We start from the raw sequence: 25,557 nt of genomic DNA on the forward strand, positions 1-25,557 counted from the left end.
ATAAATACATCAAATACATAATAATATAGCCAACCAATGACCATTAATGGTGCTTAACCCGCGCCCCGCTGGGGGGGGGGGGCAGAATCTGCCCCCCTCCCGTTTTTCGCCAATAACTTCGAAACGCGTTACGCCAGCGACGTCAAACTTTCAGTACCTTATCACACATCAATTTGACACGTTTCCTGAAAATTTGAGCGAAATCCGTCGGAAAATTTTTGAGAAATTGACGTTTTAGTGACGTCATGTTCGCCATTTTCGCCTAAAAAACGGCAAAATTTCAAACGCCGCTAACATCTTCATTTTTAAAGGAATCAAGACGTAACAAAAAAGGTTATACGTGATTCTACTTTGTCTATCAAATGGCTATCTCGGTTTTTGAAAATTTTGGATTTTGGCCAAAATCTTTTCAAAAAACTGACTTTTTTGGAAAAATAATTATAAAATCCAAAATTTTGAGTGTATCGAAAAAACCGGAATATATGTCAGAGAAGTGGTCTATGTGCACCTACATACCAATTTTTAGAAGAATCGGTTCAAAAATGTGGGAGTTATTCAAAATTTTATGACGTCACGACACACAAAAATTTTGAAAAATGATTTTTTTGGAAGTTCTAGACCTTGTACGGAAACAAAAATAGCACCATTCGATTCGCCGTGAAAAACTGCATCAGATAGACACCTTTTTAGGCCTTAACAACCAACTTCAAAATTTGACCTCACTTGACCTGACCTTGACCTGATCTCGACCTGAAATTCATCCAGAGGTGGTCCATATCACTTATTGAGTGTGCCTATTGAATTCTATGAGTAAAATGACCCATAAAACATGTGTCGCACATGCCCTTTTCTATATTTTGTTTTTGGTGACCTGGCATGACCTGACCTGACCTTGACCTTGACCTTTGAATGACATTGTATGCAACGAATATTGTCTTGGTAGGCTAAGAACACGTTTTGGGCAATCAGTCTCGGTCCATTCTTCGGCAACTACGGTGCAAGGCCGATACTGTAGAAACTTGCATTTTGTACCCTTGACCTGACCTTGACCTGACCTCTGACCTACTTAGGCAAAAAAATTTGGGCTCTTAAGATCCACCTTGTTCAGAGCTTTCGATTGCCGTTTTCCCCGTCTTTCTACGACCATCGGTTCGGAAGTTAGACAGGGGGGGCAGAATCTGCCCCCCCCCCCCCCCCCAGCAGGGCGCGTATGGCTGAATAGCCCAGCGGGGCGCGGGTTAACTATCATGAAAGTCGTCACCTGACAGGAAAAATCCTAACAATTAAATATATGTATTAGGTATCAAAAATTATGAGGCTTACCTTCTCAATTTTGGCGTCCTTCTGAGCAGCCAGTGCACGCGCCAGATGCTGGGTTGCTTTGGCAAAGAAGTTTCTCTCCCCTTCCATTGTGCCTGACATGTTGCACACAATGGCTATATCCTGCAAAAACAATACATGGGCATCTGCTGAGAGTAAATCATGATGCATAACTTCAAGCTATTATGACTAGACATCTTAATTTAAGGTAGTTTTTCGGCAACTTACCAGTCGTTTATTGTTGCAGAAACGAAAACAACAAATGACTTGATTCCATCATTAACTTTTCAACCTCTGGTAGGGGAAGGTGGGGTAAGACGGACCAGCTAAGGTTTGAGGCCGCATATCTTGCTACACTGCTCTCGTAATTCATATTATTTATAGTCTTTGGAATGCTCAATCCTTCCTCTGTTAATATGTGTAAAGACTTAATTTCAACTTAAAGACATCTAGGTGGTGGATGCTCTTAAAGAGGGACATGTCAAAAACTCAGACAAGAAAAAACGTGGGGTAAGACGGACCACCCAGCAGTGCCTGCTATCCGTTCATGTGTGTTACATTTCTGCTCTGTACTCTTGTAAGAAAAAGTAACCAGAATGGTAAAATAACAAAATGAGCCTTTATTAGGGGAGAGCGGGGCCAGTTGAACCACTTTTTATATATTGACATGCACAGCGAGATCTAGTTGTTATATCGAAAAATGCACAATACCATGAAAAAAATATGCTCTTTTGGCTTTATTTTAAGATATGTAAAATTATGTTTCAAACATATTTTGCTGCCAAACGCATGCTTATAAAACAGCTCTACGCCCGTTTCAAATAACCCCGATGCGAGGGTCAACTGAACCAGCCCATGGGGTCAATTGCACCTATCCTTAACAATGGGATGTTTTCCTCTTTAAGGCCACTTTCTTAAGGAGATATTTTGTCCGGTTTACTTTTCCAAATGATACATTCAATAGGTCGTTGGAAAGCTAAAAGTGCAAAGTTCCTCATAATAGGTGACATAAAGTACATAGACTATGGTAAAATGGGCGGATGAGGAAAATGAGAAATATCTTAGGCTATAGTGTGCTTTCAAGCAAAAGGCTGGAGAAAAAGGGGTCAAAAATTGAGCTCTATTAAACAACTATTTCAGTTTAAAAGCTCATTTCGAAGGTGGACTATTTCCTTTAATGTTTACAGCCCCTGAACAATAACCATTGCAAAGGTCACCGGGGTCCATTGAAACGGATTGTGGCCCTGTTTCAACTGACCCTCAGAGAAGCGTTTCAATTGACCCCGTCCGCTCCCGCCATCTCGCACGCGCCGTAAAGCACATGTCAAACGAGCTGGAGGGACGGCATCATGCTGAATGAAGGGCCAAATAAGGTGTTATTCCGGAGCCAGGAGTTCTTCTTTCAGCAAACAAAGGTAATGAGATATCACAAAATATTCATAAAAACGATTTCTCCCAAACGCCCCTCAAAAACACAAAAACAAGTGTCAAATCAAAATTACCTTCCGTTTCCCGCCCAAACGCCGTTGACAAAGGAAGTGGTCGAGCGCGGATGCGCAGTGGTGTCGGCAATGCCATATGTTGCAATTTGCATACTGTTGAAAATAAAGCCATGTTTCATCTGACCCCGTGTTTCAACTGGCCCCGCTCTCCCCTATTTACTCATGTGTGATGGAAGTGCAGCTAAAAGCTGGGAACATGTGTGTTGATTGTCGTTTGGCATGAATGCATGCTAATTGAGCACTTGCATGCATGGCTCACATGCAACAAAGACTCCTTCCTGAAAAATTAGCTTACTTTAACTTGTGTCAATGTTTTGGAAAAGAACTTTCCATATGCAGGGTACAATGGACCACCACAGGGTAAGATGGACCACAGTGGTCCGTCTTGCCCCAAATCTAAATTCTGTCATTATCATGACGTAGGTGTATGTCAAATAGCCCAACATTGCAAAACCTTGCCTTTCCTAAAGTGTGACTATAACTAAGTTTATAACTTTGTTCTTCACAGTTAAGTGCAAAATAGAAACTAATCATGCAAGAAAGGCGCCGTAATTGAATCACCCGTAGACCTCTTATATTAGATTGGTTTGACGAAAAACAACATTTTTCTCAATAACTCAAAAGCTATGCATCCTAGCAGCATGAGCTCAAGGTGGCCATTGTTACGAAGGAAAACAAACATAGTGAGTGCATAAAGGGCCCTGTTTCACCGGTGATAGCAGCACGCTACTATCAAATTGCGCGAGCTGACGTAATGTGATGAGGTCACACTAATGACGTTTCGTGTAATCCGTGAGCTGCGTTTGGAACAGAAATGCTGTCTCGTTGAATTGCGTTTGATACATTTGTTGGTATTATGATAGCAGGCGTCTCACGTGCTGCCACCGGTTTGGGAAAAGTCGCTAGATTCGTCAGGTCTAGAGATATTTCTACCAGGTCGCTATATAGGGTTATCACATAGCGGTGATTTCAAAAACGGAGTCAGTTTTTTCTGAGCTGGCGGGGGGGGGGGCGTTTGGGAGGGGGATTGCCCCCCTTGCCGATAGCTCGGGAACGGCTGATCGGAGCCAGGCTTGCAAGGCGGCGTTGGAAAGCGGTCGAGTAGACAAGCCTAATTAGTAATGCAAACTATCATCGGGATACTGGGGGGGGCGTAGGGGGGGGGGGATTGCCCCCCTTGCCGATAGCTCGGGAACGGCTGATCGGAGCCAGGCTTGAAAGGCGGCGTTGGAAAGCGGTCGAGTAGACAAGCCTAATTAGTAACGCAAACTATCATCGGGATACTGGGGGGGCGTAGGGGGGATTGCCCCCCTTGCCGATAGCTCGGGAACGGCTGATCGGAGCCAGGCTTGCAAGGCGGCGTTGGAAAGCGGTCGAGTAGACAAGCCTAATTACTTAATTAGTAATGCATACTATCATCGGGATACTGGGGGGGGGGGGGGGGGGCGTGTGTGTGTGTGGGGGGGGGGGGTGTTGCCCTTGACCGATAGCTCGGGAACGGCTGATCGGGGCCAGGCTTGCAAGGCGGTGTTGGAAAGCGTTCGAGTAGACAAGTCACTATCATCGGGATACTAGGGGGGGGGGGTGCGTTTGGGGGGGATTGCCCCCCTGACCGATAGCTCGGGAACGGCTGATCGGAGCCAGGCTTGCAAGTCCCCCCCCCCCCCCCCGTATCCCGATGATAGTTTGCATTACTAATTAGGCTTGTCTACTCGACCGCTTTCCAACGCCGCCTTTCAAGCCTGGCTCCGATCAGCCGTTCCCGAGCTATCGGCAAGGGGGGCAATCCCCCCCCCTACGCCCCCCCAGTATCCCGATGATAGTTTGCATTACTAATTAGGCTTGTCTACTCGACCGCTTTCCAACGCCGCCTTGCAAGCCTGGCTCCGATCAGCCGTTCCCGAGCTATCGGCAAGGGGGGCAATCCCCCCTACGCCCCCCCCCCCAGTATCCCGATGATAGTTTGCATTACTAATTAGGCTTGTCTACTCGACCGCTTTCCAACGCCGCCTTGCAAGCCTGGCTCCGATCAGCCGTTCCCGAGCTATCGGCAAGGGGGGCAACCCCCCAAACTCCCCCCCCCGCCAGCTCAGAAAAAAACTGACTCCGTTTTTGAAATCACCGCTGTGATTACCCTATATAGCGGCTTGGTGGGAATATCTCTAGACCTGACGAATCTAGCGACTTTTCCCAAACCGGTGGCAGCATGTGAGACGCCTGCTATAACAATACCCATTTGTTTGATCGCACGGCCGTGAAGATGTTAGCAGCAATATTTGATGACATCACACAGATTGACGGCGTCATGGCTTGTTGATGTTTCCATGGAAACCCAATTTGACACGTGTGATAGCAGCGTGCTGCTATCGCCGCTGAAACAGGGCCAAGCAGTAGATACCAGCAGCGGTTCAGCCGGGAGGGCTGGTGCCTGGTGGTCCGTCTTGCCCCGCTGGGCCGTCTTACCCCACCTTCCCCTACATTGTTGAATTATAACCAATTACAACAGCATGCTGCACAAAAAAAATCCAAACTTACGCCAAATGGCATTCGTCAACGAGACGTCCTTAAACCCAAACCACAAAAAAATGCATGACTTGGTGTCTGGTGATGCTTCACAGAAATATAAGTGTCAAGCTGAAATTAAAATGTTACTTACAGCAGTATATAGGGCCTTGCTTACAGCAAGAAACAGCTAAAAAACTAGCAACCAGTTTCAGCCACTTCTTTCAAAATCGAAGATGGGAACATGGGATATGACAATGCTAAGACGTTTGTATAGCCTTGGGCTAAGATAGGCTCATGCAAGACAACTCTCAAAGAAAACAAATAAGAAAAGACCCGGTAAATCCATGAGGCAAGGCTGTCATCTGTATATCTACGAAGAAGCGATAATAAATACACAATGAAGCAATAATCCCCGGCTTCGAAAACCACATACATGCTGTTGGTATTCGTCCTCACATTGACACCTACATTATAAGAATCATTCTCGACCAATCGACTATATGAATGCCTAGTTGACAGCAAGTTGCTTAGCAATCAAGGTTTGGCGCAGTTGCGCCATTTTTGAAACTAACGTTTTTGAACAGCATTTCCAGAAAAAAGTACTACCAAGGCGGTTGGGAGTCACGGCCTCAAAATAATAATTGCTGACTATATACATTTTTATCTCGTAGCTCAAAGTGAATCACGTTCAAACAGAAAGTTAGACTGGTTGTGCTGGATATCAATGTAGGTGAGCTGACTGATAAGCAGTAAGTGATCATGTGAAACCATTTTATTCTTCTCAAAGAGACACCTTCCGGTGCGATTGAGGGACGCCGGTGAAAACAGGGCGCCTGGGGCGATTTGATCAAGGTTCGTGAAATTTACACGTGACGTTTGGCATATAGAAGGCCCATTAAGCGGGAGGAGTTCCAAATGTCACGTGACTAATATGCCCTCCGGCGCCCTGTTTTCACCGGCGTCCCGATTGAGGTGACCAAAATTAGCTTAGATACCTACTAGCAGGCTCTCGTAGGTATCTAGTAGGTATCTCTTATACGGCACTAAAACTGCCTTGCTAGCAGGCAACTAACAGGTCGATAAGAAGTGGAACTCAAAACTAGGGACAAAACAAAAGCTTGGATCAGATTTCGGGTCAGGAGCACGGACAGTCCTAGTTCTGAGGCCTTTAACTGACTGACAATAGGTAAACACGAGTGACGACCGACAAATAGTCTGGTCTTCCGTTGGCCACCGTTGGATGTGTGCTGTGGCAATGACCCAGGGCCTCGTCTAGAATTTTCACTGGGGGGGGGGGGGGGGGGGGGGCAGAAACACAAGGAGCCAAACCTAGGGTACCCCCAAATCCTGTTTTCTCACCGGATTTAGGCAACTTATTTTTCATCACAGCCCTGAAACCTGGTGAACTTTTTTAGCACCGGTAAATAAAAATGATAGACCATCCGACCCATGCCTTTGCATTAGTTTATAACCCCCTCACATTGCCCCACCAGACAGTAGGTACCTAATAAGCATACAAAGAATGAAACCTTAGTTTTGGACCCGCTACACCTTTTTTAAGTCGGTCATTGGTTTACGATTTCAGCCTCTCATGAATGCTTTACTGTTCGTCGGAGTTCAAATTTAGCGACTCATTTCCGTTTATCTAAGAATCTTGCTCCCGTTATGGCTACCTAAGGGAGCCATCACTTATTTAGGTATACCTATGCGCTTCTCATCTCATGCTGCTCTGTTCATGCAAGGTAGAGTTAAAACGTTGTAATCAAATATTTTCTGAGAATAATCGAGCGAAACGGACAATTTATGCCCTCGAATGACCTGAATATTGACCTTATCTTAGCAATTTATTACGAAGGCATATATTTTTTGCGAACCACATCGGTTTCTAATGTGCCCCGCCGGCTTCTGAGCTTCAGGTGCCGAGCTCTGATGGCCAATGCCAGCTTCTGGACCCACGTCGGCCTCTGGTAGCCCACACTAGTATTTCCCGTCCACAGAGACAGACCACCAGGCTGAGCTTACGATCACCCAGAATGGGAGCCTGCTTCATTACGATTAGGAGCTACTCTTGCCGCACACCGGGGACCGTCCAGCCAGGAGTTTGCCGGTCCCGTAGCTCAGTTGGTAGAGCGTTGGACAGGACTCCGCGTGGTGAGAGCACGCGTTCCCGGTTATAACAGTCCGGGATCGCAGCGCGACGGGCGCTTGACATTTATGGGCCTCCTGACAGGTATGGCTGCGGTTGGTGGCAGGCCGTAGCCAGGCGAAGTCAGTGAGGGGACCGGCCGTGCGCGGCTATGTGCGCACGTTAAACTTTGGACTCTAAATTCTGCCATAGTACTGGAATTGTGCGATCGGAGGGTAGAGGGCAGGGTCACCGTAACAAGCTTCGCTAAACGGTGGCTCTGCCTTATGAATCATTCCTATCAAAAAAGGTTCGGACTAAATTTATAAAAAAATGAAGTTCGACGTCGCGTAGTGAGGACGATAGGTAGAGACAACAGATTGACGCCCCGAGGACAGAAACAACAGGAGAATACGTGAAAGAGAATATGCGGGACACGGAATTAGGTCGCCCGAAAACCCGAAATGTAGCGTATTGCTGTAATCGGGTAATCGGGTAGGGGAGAGCGGGGCCAGTTGAAACACGGGGTCAGATGAAACATGGCTTTATTTTCAACAATATGCAACATATGGCGTTGCCCACACCACTGCGCATCCGCGCTCGACCACTTCCTTTGTCAACGGCGTTTGGGCGGCAAACGGACGGTAATTTTGATTTGACACTTGTTTTTGTGTTTTGAGGGGCGTTTGGGAGAAATCGTTTTTATGAATATTTTGTGATATCTCATATACCTTTGTTTGCTGAAAGAAGAACTCCTGGCTCCGGAATAACACCTTATTTGGCCCTTCATTCAGCATGATCCCAGCTAACAATTTGCCGTTGTTACAACGTCGTTTAAACGTTGTCAAATGGTTACCACAACGTCCCGATTTATCGTTGTGACAACGTAATTTTGTATACTCCAGACAACGGCGTGACAACGTCATCCGACCATGCATTTGAATGTCATCACAACGTTTCTGTAACGTGGCCGTGACGTCCCAAAACTGTTCTTACAACGTCCCGCCAACGTTATGAAATGTTTTCTGTAACGTACCAACAGTGTTTCTGGAACGCTGTCACCACGTTTCCGCAACGTGACTACAAGGAGTATAGAACGCTTTGGCAACGTCTCTGCGACGTTTTTATCACGTGCGCACCACGTTGTCGCTACTTCGTATTGCCGTCCCTGCGACCCTGAGTAAACGTCCTAAACATTTTCGCAACGCCCTCTCAACGTGTTCGCAACATACTCAGAATGTGTTTCCGACGCTCTCTTCCCGTTCTCTAGACTTGTAAAAAAAGGCATGTAAGAAGTGTATTGTTCGTGAGAATCGTTCAGTTCACCCGTTCGATACGGAAATGTTCGTGCTTGCTCGTGATCGTTCACTCGTTCTCGTACTCGTTCTTTTTCGTCACCCGGAGGACCATAAAGTTATCGTTCATATATGTAAAAGTCTATTCTCGATTACTTAGCAAGCGGTTAAAAAAGGGTGAAATACGGCGGTCACAGGTGCAGCGCAATTCGTCGTTCTCGGCACGTCGTTCACGTAAGGCCGCGTCGGCCATGCGTCGTAACACCGGGCCGTGTCGCGCCGGCGGAGTCGCGTTGAAGACTGTTCGTACTCAGGCCGCGTCGGCCACGTCGTATGACACCGGGCCGTGTCGCACCGGCGGAGTCCCGTTGAAGACTGTCAGGCCCCCGTCCCGTCTCAGCCCTCGTGGTATGTACGCACAACACGTGGGCATGAGAACCAGGACAGGGGCCAGATGACACATATGTGAGCGGCGTGGCGCGGCGGACCGACCGCCGCGCTCCGAGCGCCGGCCGTCTTTGCTAAGATACCCAAAATGCCTATTTGCTCGCTAACATGTATATTTCAATACATCATACAGGTCAATTTACAAAAAAAAAAAACGACGGCGGCGGCATCGGTGATGGGGCATGGGGCCCAGGGGCGCCCCCATGGGGGCGTGGGACGGAATTGGGTTCTACCTGCTCTGGCGCTAGCCGCTAGCACGCCAGAACTGGTGGAAGTTCACTTCTTCACTAACCCTCGCTGGGAGGATCACTCGGCGGACCGTTAGGCACCGGCTCATTTGCGGCCTCGATGTCCCTAGGCAGCTGGCAGTGCCTGACTAGACGGTCTGCGCACCCCCCGTTCCGGTCGCAGCTTCCGGACAGCCACTTCGCTACCGCATTGCCGACAGTAGGCCTGCCAGAAGGCGCGCTGACGAGTTGCAGGACGTCTGCGGGAAGACATGAGGGAAAATCAGACATTCAATTCATGAAAAAATCGCAAAAATACCTGCACCACTTTCCATAACAGTGCGACAGGCTAGATCAAACGTGTCAACACCTTAGAGGCTAGAGCTACAATAAACTATAGCCTAGACCGCACGATATTACAAGGCGCAATCTTGCAAATGCTACTCGTAAATGGTACTTTGACTTACCAGTCAAAGCAACAATCGCATCAAACGCAGACAACTGGCGCTATCTTTCATCTTCCAGCTATCTCAGCCGCGCCCGCCGCCGGCCCTCACTGCTCGCTCGCGCCGCGTAGGCTGCGGCTCGGCCGGCTGGCTCTGAACGCCGGCCGGTGACACTGACGTCACGGCCCCTCAGGCGAGGTCAGGGCGCGAGCCACCGTTCGCCAGAGTGGCGGCCCGCGTGGCTTGCTGGCAGCCGCGGATAACAGTCGCGTTTACATAGGGATAGTTGCAAGCCTCTAGCTCCGCCTGTGATGTTGCAAAACATGCCAATGACGCTTTGCAATTTACACATGTTATATATATATATATATATATATATATATATATATATATATATATATATATATATATATATATATATATATATATATATATCTTGTTTTTGTTAGCTTCTTGCGTGTTTGTTCGATATGTCGAAGTAGAAGTTTTTGATCTTGAGGTAAGTCAAATATGAGATCCCCAAAGTTCATGTATTCATTAATAGCTAGCGACGTTTCGGCTTTTCCAAAACCATTTTCAAGCTTAATTATGTTTAGCACGACATGAGCGATCACAAATGTTGACAAATAAAGCAAAACATGTTTCATGGTACACGATTTCAAACAAAGAGACATTTTGTGACAGTTATTTCTGTTTTTTTTTTCACACTTGTTAAAACGAGGTTCTTAGCGAGTAGAATCCTCATTGCGGAGAAGCAATGTACAATGTTCCGTATTCCGTTAAGCTTAACATACTACACGAGCGAGCACACAAATATCGAAACAAATTTTGGTCAACAACGGCTATTCAAACAGTGACATCGACTCTGAAATCAAATCACAACTGAACAGGACACATGAACAACACCAGACCACACAGCAAGAAACCATCACACTTTTGGTGAAAAATCAGATGTCTTCAGCGTACCGTGTAGATGAACGGGTCCTTAGAGACATCGTTCTTAAAAACGTCCAGCCGGCACAAGACAATGTCAAAATCAAGCTCCAGATATACTACAAAAGTCGTAAAGTGCATTCACTGTTCATGAAAAACAAACCCACGCAGAACAATGACAAACTCAAACGCACCAACGTAATCTACAAGTATTCTTGCCCACACGGAGACTGCCTGCTTCGTAAAACAGATTACATTGGACTTACCACCACCACCCTTTCTCGGCGGCTCACAATGCACCTCCGTGACGGCGCACCCCATGACCACACAACACAGACACACCACAAACACATAACACGACAAGACTTGACGGACAACACGACTATCTTGACGATGTGCAACAACAGACGACGACTCCAAGTTCTTGAAGCTCTATACATTCGTAGAGAGAAGCCAAAGCTCAACAAGCAACTGTCGTCGTGCGTTACGCTAAGCTTATTCTCATAGGCCGATAGTAGCATCATCCAAACGATGTTATATATTGTACATAGATTACAGTGTAACATTGTATTGTGTGCTCGCTCGTGTAGTATGTTAAGCTTAACGGAATACGGAACATTGTACATTGCTTCTCCGCAATGAGGATTCTACTCGCTAAGAACCTCGTTTTAACAAGTGTGAAAAAAAACAGAAATAACTGTCACAAAATGTCTCTTTGTTTGAAATCGTGTACCATGAAACATGTTTTGCTTTATTTGTCAACATTTGTGATCGCTCATGTCGTGCTAAACATAATTAAGCTTGAAAATGGTTTTGGAAAAGCCGAAACGTCGCTAGCTATTAATGAATACATGAACTTTGGGGATCTCATATTTGACTTACCTCAAGATCAAAAACTTCTACTTCGACATATCGAACAAACACGCAAGAAGCTAACAAAAACAAGATATTCCCTGGCCTTCAACAAAACTTGTCTAAATGAAAATGTTCTGCCAAAATATACTGATATATATATATATATATATATATATATATATATATATATATATATATATATATATATATATTTGTATAGTTAGGCAGCAATCCATTCAATCCATTTAGTGGCTCCTTTCCTGCGTGGTGCCAACTGAAATAGGATGCGAGACGTAGATCGATTTTAGCGAAACAATTTGTCAAAAGGTATTGGCTCGCAAAACACTTATTTGCTTTTATTTATGTGTAGGGTGTAATTTTGTTCGTTTTGCTTGAAAATGTTATGGAATATAACGAAACCGGTCGCGAGAACGAACTTTATATAATACGGACACACCAGACTATAACTCTACCTAACTATAACTACAGTTTAAAGTAATTTATGACATTAATTGGTGACTTAATTAGCGGCTTCAGCCATACTGCAAAAGCGGTGGTACGCTCGCTCACTTGAGAAGCTACAAAAGAAGCTTATCAATGAAAGAAGTGCGATTGTGTTCAAGCAGACTTGCATATATATATATATATACATATATATATATATATATATATATATATATATATATATATATATATATATATATATATATATACATAGACCACTATATACCTGGACTGTGCACTGATTTTGCCGACTGCCATTAGGGCCCTGCTGGGAAATTCGACGTAGCACGCGGAATTGTGTGTTGATGCTCTAGTAAGCCCATTTAAATTAAAGTAACTACTTAAATGTGATGTATATTTTAATAAATGCTGAATTTATAGCATGATTTTCGACATGATAAATAGATAAAAGCACTTAGAGGCAGGTATAACACTGTATTCAGTGCAAAACATCGATAAACAGGAACCATCCGTGATCGGTCAATTTGACAAGGAACAGTCTGATCGCATATTGGACGCACTGCATATTTATTTGCTAGTCTAAATCAGACACGCACCTTGGCACAATGTTTTGGCACTTGGGCCTGGCGCAGCAGCCCACACGATCTACACCACGGAATTGCAAAGATCCCTTTAGATAATTACAAAGCTGTCGGGGCTGCGTGTCTAGCGCGATCGTCCGAGGTGACCTGCTTCCACTGAGGCCGATTTCATGTTCAGCTTAGCGACAGATGGGTTCTATCCTCTGTCCTTCTCGAGAGAAGGGGAGTTGAACCCCGTTGTCAGGTGGCCGCATTTTGGCGGGTGATGGCGATCGAGATTGTAGATTTAGACGGAGTCACGAGATAACGGTTCACTGGACACTGCAGCAGAGCTTCGCACTCGGGAATATACTTCCTTATAGTTATTACTTATTGTGCTACATTTGCCTTTAGTTACTGTACAAGTTGTATATCCACATGTGAAATTCTCAGCCATGTAGGCATCTTACACATCGACGAATATGACTTCAGGTTACTGACTGCATAAACGAAATGATCCGAGAAATGTTACATTGCGTTTACTTCCTGCGGCTCAATCTTTCTCATTTTCATGAATCTTTCCCATTTTGATGAAGCTCTGCTCGCGCATCGCTGTCGTTGAGTGACGGTATTGCCCATGAATTGCAATGTTTGTTTTTCGCTCAACTATACACACCAATGTGTTGAAGGAAGGCGGGTCGTAGCGTTGTAACTTGAGATGTTTCTCGACAGTGTGACTTCCACCCTCGGCGAACAATATGTGAAGAAACCTATCGTTTTCCTTTACAATGGTAGTCGAGATGTCTTGAAACACACGTTAGGGGCTATAGGGGAGACCCGGGAGGTATGGGCCCCCTGGAGGTATGGGCCATCGCAGTTTTGAAGAAGTGTTGCGTATTTTTACACATTTGACCGCGTAAACTGGTAGCAGCCATTCCGTTATACAACCCACGTGATTTCCAAAATTTTCCTCGGTCTTCTTTGGCAACGAGCGGTGATAAAGCGTTTTTGCCCTCTTCGAGTAAAATACGGTACATGCAGAAAATTCGTGATAAATTTGAACCAGGCTCGTTTTATGATGTCAGACCATCGGTAATATAAAGTTTAAAGCATGCAAATTAAGACTGGATAGACAATTTGAAGCTTTCTTACAAGTTTATGAGCTGAGATGCTACGCACATTCTGGCGTCCTAACCGGGAGGTTCGGGCCACCCACCCCCGTTGATCCTAAATCAATAAAATGATGCTTTCATTGAATGTCCTCTTCAATAACTTTTATTTTTGTCGCGCAAGGTCGAAAATTTAACTTCAAATTTCATTCGAACAGAAAAAATATTATTTATCTTATTTCATGGAGCATGATTGAGTTTACCAAAATACATATGTGCCCACGTGACCCCCCTGAAGTAAGCTGTTGGCCGCTTATGCGGTTCCTGGGCTCTAAGAGAGATCAAGGTGGATACCAGCTACGAGTATTGTTCTCATTATCGAGAAAAGAATATGAAACATGGCACCGGCCCATACCTCCCGGGCCATGGCCCATACCTCCCGGTGTATTTTGATGGATCGAAAAAGCGCATGATTTATTGAAAGTTATCTCGAGACAAAATAGTTGATCCCAGATGCCTAATATCAAGCACACTTTGCAGGTAAAAGGCAATTTCACGTACACAGAGTGAAAAACCGGGTCTAGCCACTTCCCACTGGAAGAAAATTGCCTTTTCACAAAACTGGCCCATACCTCCCAGGTCTCCCCTACGTGTGCCGAAGAGAGAGTGACTCGGTAGCTGTGACCAGAGCAGGACTCATGGCTTTCATGCACGAACAGAACACAGATTGCTTATGTGGGCACGCCAGCTCTCTGCAAGCAATACGATCTGGAGTTCTGGACCATCACTCGACGAAATTGCGAGAATTTATAACTCCTTTGGCTTCATTGTGTGACTGATTATAGGAGCCGCCAGTATCTGGAAACATGTGCAACGTGCAGCATGTTTACATGCATACATCCCCTAAATCGAATTGTGGAAATGACCGCCGATGTCGACCAGAGGAAAACTGGCACTTCTTACAGCTCTCTTCGGCTCGATTTTTCGGTCTCGGCGAGCGTCACAACATGAAATAAAGCTCACAGGGAGCCCATGATTGGTCAGGATTTCAAGACGTTTAAAGTTTCAGAGCAGATAGTAATTAACTTCTTGTTGATGCCTCAGCCAGGAATCGGAACACTGACATTGTCGCACGCACTGTCTTTGAATATCTCTTGCTCACGCCCTATTCTGTTCAGAGGATATTCTGAAGTTATTATCATTAGCCGCACATTTTACTGTACTTTTGTGGCATATATGCATTCAAAAGTAACACAAACTATTAATTTCATTTAAGACAAAAGAGAACTATCCCGCATGTCAATGATGAACAACAATAATCTTGCAAAAATCTTCGCCACATTTCTGTGAAAATTTGCTAATTCTCGTGAAAATGAGCTGGGAACCATCATCCACACCATGTTAAATCATCAAAGAAATAGGCAAAACATGTCCTTCATTTTTCAATGTTTGCGCTACTGTTACTAAGTTTTTGCCCAAAGTAAGATATAGGAAAGACTACAAATTGACTAGAGGTGTTGGTTCCCAAAGCACATTATCATATGGCGAGTGATTTGGCTGTGATAACGTTTGAAAGTTAGGGCCCTAATGGCAGGTCCCTAATTTCTGTGCACAGTCCAGGTATATAGTGGTCTATGATATATATATATATATATATATATATATATATATATATATATATATATATATATATATATATATATATATATATTAGAGAGAGATAGAGAGAGAAAGGTATCAGAATTTACTTGTAAAAACACCGCTAATTATTCAGTACCTATAATGTCAAGGTTGTGAAAAACCGTTTTAACAACGTGTTGGCGACCACCAGCTGACAACGTGAACAGTCCAAGTGTTAAAATATGTCAAATTTAACGATGAAAACTGAATATGCGCATTGAAAGTCAAAGGAAATGCATTATATGGCCATATATGTCACCATGCATTATCAAAATATAATGCTGCAAGTGCGCGGTTGCTGCAACGTACCAATAAAACGTTGTCACGACGTTTTACCACGACTTTCGGACCAAACCATGGCTTCACAACGTTCAGAACGTTGCTACAACGTAATTAAAACGTAATTTCGCAACTTACCGAAACACGACGTTGTGACAACGTTGTAGTAACGTTTCCTGTTAGCTGGGATGCCGTCCCTCCAGCTCGTTTGACATGTGCTTTACTGCGCGTGCGAGATGGCGGGAGCGGATGGGGTCAATTGAAACGCTTCGGCTGAGGGTCAGTTGAAACAGGGCCACAGGCCGTTTCAATGGACCCCGGTGACCTTTGCAATGGTTATTGTTCAGGGGCTGCAAACATTAAAGGAAATAGTCCACCTTTGAAATGAGCTTTTAAACTGAAATAGTAGTTTAATAGAGCTCAATTTTTGACCCCTTTTTCTCCAGCCTTTTGCTTGAAAGTACACTATAGCCTAAGATATTTCTCATTTTTCTCATCCGCCCATTTTACCATAGTCTATGTACTTTATGTCACCTATTATGAGGAACTTTGCACTTTTAGCTTTCCAACGACCTATTGAATGTAGCATTTGGAAAAGTAAACCGGACGAAATATCTCCTTAAGAAAGTGGCCTTAAAGAGGAAAACATCCCATTGTTAAGGATAGGTGCAATTGACCCCATGGGCTGGTTCAATTGACCCTCGCATCGGGGTCATTTGAAACGGGCGTAGAGCTGTTTTATAAGCATGCGTTTAGCAGCAAAATATGTTTGAAACATAATTTTACATATCTTTAAATAAAGCCAAAAGAGCATATTTTTTCATGGCATTGTGCATTTTTCGATATGACAACTAGATCTCGCTGTGCATGTCAAAATATAAAAAGTGGTTCAACTGGCCCCGCTCTCCCCTATATCAATGTGCTCACATTGCATCCATGTTTCTTTAACGCATTTGTTTTTATGTGCACTAACGTCTTGAAGTAAAAATTCGTTTGCCTTTTCGCTTTTGCTGCCCCCCCCCCCCCCCCAGCAGTGACAATTTTACCCTGACTGGGGGAGGGGCAGGCCGGTGACTGCGGGGGTTTGCCCCCCCCCCCCCCAGCTAACATGTTAGACGAGGCCCTGCAATGGCCAGTGCAGAATAATCAGCAATTATGAACGAAACAAGACAACAATTGGTTGATATTTATGTAAAATTAATGCGACAATCCAATGAAACTGAGAGACCATGTTGCTATAAATAACGTGACTAGACCCTAAAAGGTTAAGGGGGTCGGTGTTCCCCGGTCTTCTCCTACCCATCCCTACCTATACCAATACCATCTATAACTTCATATGTAAGTACTTATAAACGGTTTAGTTGGAACGGCTTCGTTGAAACACCAGCTTCATTTATCTTAATTGCTCCCGATTTTAAAAATATTAATTTTGGTTTTATTTTATCAGAGTCGTAATTATATTTTTATCGTAAAAAAGTTTGAATCGGTGTTATCAATAGACCTATGTTTCGCTCGTCTCGTTGGAGGGATTTACATGTGGACATTTCTATGAAATATTTGCCTTGCAATGCGATGGCAACGACTCGTCAATTGACGGATAACTGTTATATTATAGGTACAGTTTAATAGCATGTATCAAAAGTTCGGAGATAGTGATCCTACAATTAAGTTCATGCCTGTAATATCTTTGAGCGTGTTAACTTTCAGTTGTTTTCTTATTCTAAGTACCTACATCGTTTTAGGCGAACTGGTGTCTGCACACTGGACGTATTATTCCATGGGATGCACTGCAACAGGTATTATCATGCGAGCATTAGGTATTACCTACATTGGGGTAGTACCTATGCACATTGCACGTATTACATGGGGGCAGCGGGCACGGACTGTTTGCTTATTCTTTCAGCATGTATTTGGCTGGCATCTAAATCCCGCAGATGCTTAATCATCCAGAAGATCTGACAATGCGTCAATTAACCACCGAGCCGGATAAACGGGCAACTTTATTAATAACGCCCCCGGCGAGAAAAGCGCGCCACAATAGACCGGCGCCGGCGGGAATCCCTCGCGCCTTTATCGGCCTGCCGTCTTATAGTGGCAAACTTTATCGTCTGGGACTCTCGCCATTCCGCGCCGGGGAGCATCTATATTCATTGTGTCATTAAGGGAAACATTCAGGCACCGGCTTGGCATATGGAGCAAGTTAGGCAATTATGAATCTTTCAGGACGCCTCGTTTATTCATATTATTTCTGCGGTAAAGCCGGCAGCGCCGCGGGAGCCCGCATATGAAGCCATTATGCCTCCATAACAAAGTAGCGCCGGTTCATAAAGATAAATCCCTGGATCGTCGCCGAAAGCCGCGCTAAGCGATTGGGTAATGATAATAGGGTCGTGGCGGCGCAGAAACATGGCGCTGCGAGGTCAGTCCGGAGGCGGGGACTGCCATAGATCGTCCCGTCTTTGGTCAGTGGCAGCTAGACATTTGACAACGATGCTGGGAATAGTTGGTGCAGCTAGTCCTGGAACAAGATGCCTTTACTGTCCCGACAGCGTCTGGCAGGGAGGGCAGACAAGCAACTACGGGCATAGTAAATACGATATGAGATATGAAAATGATATCATAATAATAAAATGATAACAAATGACCAATGTTCATCCGCAAGCCAAGTCATGTCGTGCCGCAGCCTGCATCACATGTTTCATGAGCAAATGTACTTGCAAAGCTCAACACATGGTGGTCACCTACACTCATTAGCCGACGAATTAGCAGCGTCAGACCGTTCCGTCACCAGCGCGGCGCCACTCGGGCGGGGAGCACTGCGTCAGGTCACCTCGGGTCACCATCTGGGAGCCTCGGGTCAGGACGGGTCACCGACGCCGGAGCACCCTGTGACAAATCATGTTTGCGCAGTAACGCGAGCTACCGCCATCGGTCAGAGGAGGGGCGGAAACCGGACGATGCTCGGCGGCGCTCGCTCCCCCGCGTTCGGTGTCATGTGCGGCGACTGCTGAGGGGGCAGGGTTGAATGGGAGGGGCTGGTAACGAGCCGTGGGGCGGGTGGCGTGGTTGGAGGATTATCGGGAGCAGTGGTCGGCACTCGGCAGATGAGACGGAGACGGTTGGGGTAGCGATGGTGACGGAATGCGGACAGCATTGCCTTGTGATGTTAAGAGGAAGAAAGGCGGCTCGAATTGGAAACGGAAGTGCAAACACGATGGAACATACTGTCAAGGTGAAATAGAAGCCAGGGGAGGTAAAATGACATCTGGAAACCATAACAAGTTGCTCTTATTAGCTCTGGCCTGGGCCTGGTCAGAGTTGCAACCAACCGCAAGGTTTCTTTGCCAATGACAGCTTTAAACATTGTAATCAAGCCCCACAGTAGCATATGGTAGCTTAGCAGAGCCCCGGACAAAGGGCTCAGGTCATAACTGAGCTGTCAACACTTGGCCTGATTCGGGTTTGACCGGAGATCGCCAGTGCGGCACCGGCCCCTCCCCGGCACTGGTCAGGCCGGCGGGGGTCCGGCCGGCCGACCGGCCCGGTAATGGCTTCCTGGCGCTGTTTTGCTTCGCCTGCAGCGCCGCCGCGCCACTGCAAGCCGACAACAAAAACGGCACGAGCCTCGCGCGGTGCTCGGTCCGCTCAGTCCGACAGGGAGCGCCGGGAGGAGCTCCCTCCTCCTCCCCTCTCTCCGGCGGCTGTCGACCCGTCAGCGCCGGCCGCCTCTTCAGAGCGCCGCCGCGCCGCCACGCTTATTCTCACCTGTCGCGAGGCCCGTGATTTCGCCATCACCCGGCAGACATCCACGTCGACCAGCATCAGACGGACGAGACACAGGCAGGGAGAGATGGTAACCGGCACAGACAGCCCGACGGTGGCGCCCCCCTTCCGGCGGCGGCCGCTGGCGGAAGCTCGGCTGGCCCCGCCCGCCGCCCGAAAGGAATTAATTAGGATGTCGGTTATGCCACGGATTGACGCAGAGTTATGAATAGTGCGCGGTAAATTGCGCCTGGCTTATGACATCTGCGAGAAATGACGGGGAAAATGGCGGAGAAATGCTGCTGCCGGATGCGTGACGAGCGGCGGGCCGGATAATGTCGCGGCCGGACGGGCCCCGGGCGTCACAGGCAAACACGGACACGGGCACGGAGTTAGCGCAGCACGGGCACGGGACATGGATGCCGAGCACGGTTACAGGGTGTGGAATCAGGGTACGGGTGCAAACACCGGCACTCGCTGGGAAACGGTTTGCATATAGGAAGATAAACGGATCGAATACAAAGCGGCATAACTCCCCGAGATGCGGGATAAGACAAGCCGAAAAAAGCAAGTAGATGGCCAATGAGGCATTTTTCTTGCTAAAAAAATCTATATTTATTTTCAAACCTCTTCAGACAAGTTTCCACCACCTCCAAACATATGTAAACGGTAAACGTTTCGTCCGCCTCGGGGCTCAGCGGTGAGTACGGCGGTACAGTATACCTTCAGGCGTCTACTACTGCTGTCATCTAGCGGGAGAAACTTGCGTTAGACATTCGATTGGAACGCCTTTTCGATTCGTCAAATGTGATCAAAACGAAACTTGAGAAAACGCATAAAATAAAAAAATATACCAAGCACATTATAGGAACTTTATTTAAAAAGGTCATTCTAAACGAAGCAGTATCCGTTGTAAAACAAAGCAAAAAATCCACCTAAGTTTGGCATTGCGAGACATGTTGCGAGATCGTCCAAGTATCTAACATGTTGTGTTGAAGAGCTCTCTCCCATCACTTGGCCCTCCACTTACCACCGGTGGTGGCTTCCGAGTCCCGCCCGGGGCTACGGGAGGAAAGGGTAACAAGTGGGAGGGTCGGACGGCAGAGGAGCCGTACCCCATCCGTGACGACTGGCGCCAGGCAGGCGCCGTCGCTGACCCCCGTCGCGGTGTGACGAGTCGCCCGCCAAAACAGCCCGTAACGTGAGCCGTGCACCGGCTACCGGGCGGCGGGCGGCACCTCTGACCGCGAGACGCGTCACGGGGGAGGATGTGGGCCGGCTCTCAGTGGTCCGGGAAGCGGGGGGGGGGGGGGGTGATGGAGGAGGCTGCGTCTGACCTAGTGCAGGTGGCGCACAGCAACACCGGTGATCAGTAGAGCAAGTAGCTGCAGAAAATATATGCTAAAAGATCTTTTCGGAAAGTCGAACATAGTTTAGGAAAATTAGGTTTGACGTTCTGAAGGTTTGGCGTTCTGAATAGAACATGTAGCAGCTGTTGTATTGCATTTTACAATCGGGCTATGGTGATTCCTCAACAATAGCACATAGTTCTCTGAAAAAGAATTGGCTTGTCAGGGTCAAACAGTGGGGCGGCTGATGATCTGACTGTCTGAATTATCTTGCACTCAATGCATGGTGGCCACAATAAATTGAAACTTTCTATCAAGGCCACGATCTTAAATTAAAAAAAAAAATTTAACCCGCGCCGGGCCGGGGGGGTGTTTGAACACCCCCCTGTGGTTTTTCGCAGATATCTCAAAAACGGAGGCACGGAGCGCCGCTGTTTTTGGCACACCTGTTTGTGCATCTTTTCCGAACATGTTGTGAAAATTTCAGACCCAGGTCACCTTAGGTCAGGTCACCAGGTCACGCCAAGTGACCTCACCTCAGAAAAAATAAGAATGCTCGTCATAGCTACACCGACTGAACGATTGCCTTGAAACTTTCAGCGATTGATTAGGGCACCACTTTCTATAAAATGTTCATCTCGGAATTTTGATATCGGTGACCTAAGGTCAGGTCAATTTTGCGGCCTCTCCATTATAAGTCAATGGGATAAAATTGAAAAGCGTCTGTTTTGCACGAACGCTATTCTAGACACTCTCAAACATCGAGATGTAGGTAAAGTGGACACACTGAACCAGAAAATAGCAACTGTGACCCCTCGTTATGTCCCCGAGGTCATCTCAGGTCACGAACAGAATCTAACAGTTTTTCGCTAATAACTTCTGTTAGAGGCGTGCTAAAGCGCTGAAAACGCCTTACATGTGTTCGGCTTGACGTTGCGGATCGACTGATATGCAACATGACCTTTTCCGGTCAGGTCATGACCTTGACCTGAGGTAAAATTTTCAAGTTGACTTTTCAAGGTCAAATTATAATTAATTCGACGCGTCTCGACGAGAGGAGCACGATGCTGGCAAAAGTAATGTCATGGCTCTTTTGAGTCAAAAGTTATTGCCGAAAAAACGCATTTCGTAAAAACGGCTATTTTTGGAGTTTTTGCCCTCTGAAGGCTAAACCGTTGACCTGAGGTCAAATCTGAGAACATCACTCAGAAAGGTCTGTAAAAGGGCTATCGAATGCGCTTTTCCGCGGCGCTGTAGCTCTATCGGTTCCCGAGATAGCCGCTGGCAGTTTCCAAAATGTTGAAATAGTCAACGTTTTACCTTTGGTGACCTCTGGTGACCTGACCTTTGACCTGACCCAAAAAATGACTGAAGTGTTTTCGTCCTTATTTTGGACGTTCTTTCTATTGCCGCTTACCGCGTGTCGCTTCGTGGCCCAGGAGCCGAGTTAGAAGAAAGGGGGGGGGGGTGTTCAGACCCCCCCCGGCCCGGCGCGGAATCTCAGAGCACCGGCCCGGCGCGGGTTAAACCAAATCAGTCTTTTCTTTTTGCCGTTCAAAAACGTTCCAAATGAAACTCTTCTTGGGTGGCACACAGGTTAGGGGCCACGCTCCCAACATCATTCCCCCAAAAAGATGTTAGAAAACGTCCATCCACTATATCTTCGAGAACGACCCGGCTCACTTTTGAAGTTGCCATCCCATCGCGTTACATGTTGATTTAGGTGTCGGAACACCAGTTCACACGCCGGCGGTGTCGGTGTCGGCGCTGTGACACAGGACCCCGCTGTCCATCCCCCCGCGCCGTCCGGAAGTCTCAGTTCTCGCCGCCGGCGTGTGACGAGCGCAGGTCAGCGGTGACCCCTGACCTCCGGCCGTGCGCGGGGAGCCGGGGCCGTCGGCTGACAGCGGAAGGTGGCTAATTTGTTAGGGTCACCGGCCACTGTGTACGCAGGGGAGGGACAGGGAGGGACGGAGGCCTGTCCCAGCGGCTCGTTAGTAGGAGAGGAGTTATCGCCGGCCGTCATGGGTGGCCAATTTGTCGGCGGCGACTGTCCGCCAGCTGTCCGCCGTGCCGTGTCATATCGCGCCGAACCAGTGCCGTGCCGTACCGTGCCGTATCAGAACCGTACCGTGTCGTACCGCGCCGTAACGTGCTGTAGCGTGCCGTGCCGTACCGCCGCTGGCACCTCCCCAGCTGAAGCAGCCAGGGATTTTGAAACATAACTACTTCTTACCTTGCCACTAAATAATGCTATACCATTGGGACATTAGAATTGTGTTTTGAGTCGATATAGCTGAAAATGTTTGAATATTCGATTTCACCTAAACGAAAAAGTCCCACGCGATTAACAGTCAGAACTTTTGACTCGTTTACAATGTCCATGCAATTTCACTTGCCATTTCAGGTCACTACATCGGTGTATATCGGTGTGAGTTTGAAAGGACACCATCGTAAAAATCATGTTTACACTTTGAAATATGGCTAATCATGGTCGGGTACAAGTCACTCTTGACGCCTTTATTTCGCTGCTCATGACGTGATAGGCTATTAATAACGCTGTCATACAAATGACACACAGTCGTTAGGGACGGGTGTTAATGCATCTGAACATCCGAATTATTGCCGAAGTTTTGTATAAAGAGTCCCAGACCGCTTCAAATGATCTGATGCAATCATGGAAACGTTCCACAGACTACACACTTCATACGATGACAGAAGGTTTCATCACGGCCAGGACTTTGTTTCAAACAGTTCGAGAGATGCTCCATGAAAGCAGCATGACGTGGCTGTGTGATCATAAAAACAAAATGACATTTGTACACATGAGTGCTTATTTTGCTGGGAGATCTCATCTCATAGTGACAATAGGGAAGGATCTTGGTGGCACAATGATGCAATTTCGACACTAGGTGCTGTCCTGTGGACAAGATTTGATGTGATATGGTCGTTTCTATTAGATATTTCAGTTATTTTTAATTTTTTTATCCGCAAGGTTCCAATTAAGATTTGATACATTGGAAAGAATCGGCCATTCAAGCTGAAATTATTGCCGCTTGATGGCACTAGCGTCAAACGCCTGAAGTTGTGCTGTGCCGTCGGACATTATTGTGACACGTACGGGCCAAATTGGAAAGAATGGTCATTGACTGTGTGAACTGTCATGCCTCAATCATAACAAACTTTCTTTTCTCTATGCAATGTAAATTGTAACCACACTGACGACCGACCCACACATCCACACTGCAGTTTCGCCCAAATCAGTCATATGGCAAGGACTGCTGGCCACTGGCCAGCCGGAGCAGCTGACTGACTCTGACTCCGAGTAACAGCGCATTCAGTCGTCCATCTGCAGACACCTAGCCATCCCCACGTCCACCGTGAACTGCCGGTCTGCAGTCAGCTCTGTCATCCACTCTGGACTGCGGCCCAGCCCTACCGTCCTCATATTATCCCAATTAGCACAGCTCACCTGACTCCCCCCCCCCCCCAGCTGTCTCCCGGCCACGCTGATCGCTCTCGTTCCGATAGCGCCGCCAGACGCCAATAAAAATATAATCGCCGGCCATTATTAAGTATTTGGAGTTAATTATTCAGATTACAGGCTGCACTTGTTGTATGGATAATGGCCGGGTATTTTTACACTTCTTTGATGGTGTGATGACTTAATGATCGGCTGTCGTCGCCAGGTAATGTGCGGGGCTGACTGGCGAGGGAGAAGGGCTGGGGACTGGGAAGGGAGTGAGCGAGACGGCAGGCTTGAACGGAGGCTGGTACGAAGGGTGGTGTCTGCTTCAGGGGTGGGTCGGAATGGAATGAGACGGGGCTGAGCTGGAGAGTGTCGATAGGACACCGACAGCACTTGGGTGGAAGTGGGATATAAATGGGTCGAGGAGCGAAAAGGGGAAGAAGAGCAGAGGGCCGAAGAACCGAGATAGCCGGGGGAGGCGGGGGGGGGGGGGGAGGGCGGGTATGGAGAAGTGTTCAGCTGGACAGCTGTGGAATGGAGTTCTCACTGCCACAACTATTTTTCGTTAAGTTATTTGATTCGGTGAAATTGGGTTCGCGATCGAAATTACGATGCTTCTCGATGAAGAAGTGACATTTATTATGTTAGGAAACGTCTCTTGTATAGCTATGTCAAGCTGACAAGACACAAAACTGATTCAAAAATGTGTATCGGCGTGGACAGGGTGAAATCCAAATGATCTGGTGACTTATCACAGTGACACGCTTCGCTGGTGGCCTTCTGTCTGCTGGCCCGTGCGCGCTAACCAGCGCTTGAAACTGAACACCATCGACTAACGAGACCGTTCATCCTTCCAAACGGCTCGCATCGTTTTACCGGTTTTACCAACAGCCATTGGAGCGGACAGCGTAGCGCGCCGACCGCATGTCGTGGCATTTCGGGAAGGGTGGAACACGGCAGCTGGTGAGCAGTGCACGGCATGCAGAATTCAGAAACCACTGGTCTCTGAACGTTGCTGAAAACGTTCACGGTAAAGCTACAGCCGTGTTTAATTCTCCGTCGAAGAAGGTGTCATAATCACCGTCTTCAGTGTGGTGTCATAAGCCCAAGTTTTGTAACCATCACCTTTAACCTCGTCTTCCTTTCCGGAAGAGGAGCCAGCTTTCCCTGATCAGCTCCCTCCGTGGCTGGCATCAAGTTCTCGCATCGCTCAAGCCCCGTCGTCTCTC

General features: G+C 46.9%; 1 protein-coding gene across 1 annotated transcript in view; it reads right to left on the reverse strand.

Annotated features, from left to right (window-relative positions):
* The window catches only part of LOC122383927 (phosphatidylinositol 4-kinase alpha-like), a 31,596-nt gene extending 30,171 nt beyond the window's left edge, over positions 1 to 1,425 (reverse strand). Inside the window, exon 1 of the mRNA XM_043370810.1 lies at positions 1,324 to 1,425. Within this exon, the coding sequence (XP_043226745.1) occupies positions 1,324 to 1,422 (99 nt within the window). The 5' untranslated portion in view covers positions 1,423 to 1,425. The remainder of the gene's footprint in view (positions 1 to 1,323) is intronic.
* Between the last annotated feature and the right edge of the window lie 24,132 nt (positions 1,426 to 25,557).

The sequence above is a fragment of the Amphibalanus amphitrite genome, unplaced genomic scaffold (assembly GCF_019059575.1).
Source record: "Amphibalanus amphitrite isolate SeventyFive unplaced genomic scaffold, NRLGWU_Aamphi_draft 000177F_arrow, whole genome shotgun sequence".
NCBI classification, from domain to species: domain Eukaryota; kingdom Metazoa; phylum Arthropoda; class Thecostraca; order Balanomorpha; family Balanidae; genus Amphibalanus; species Amphibalanus amphitrite.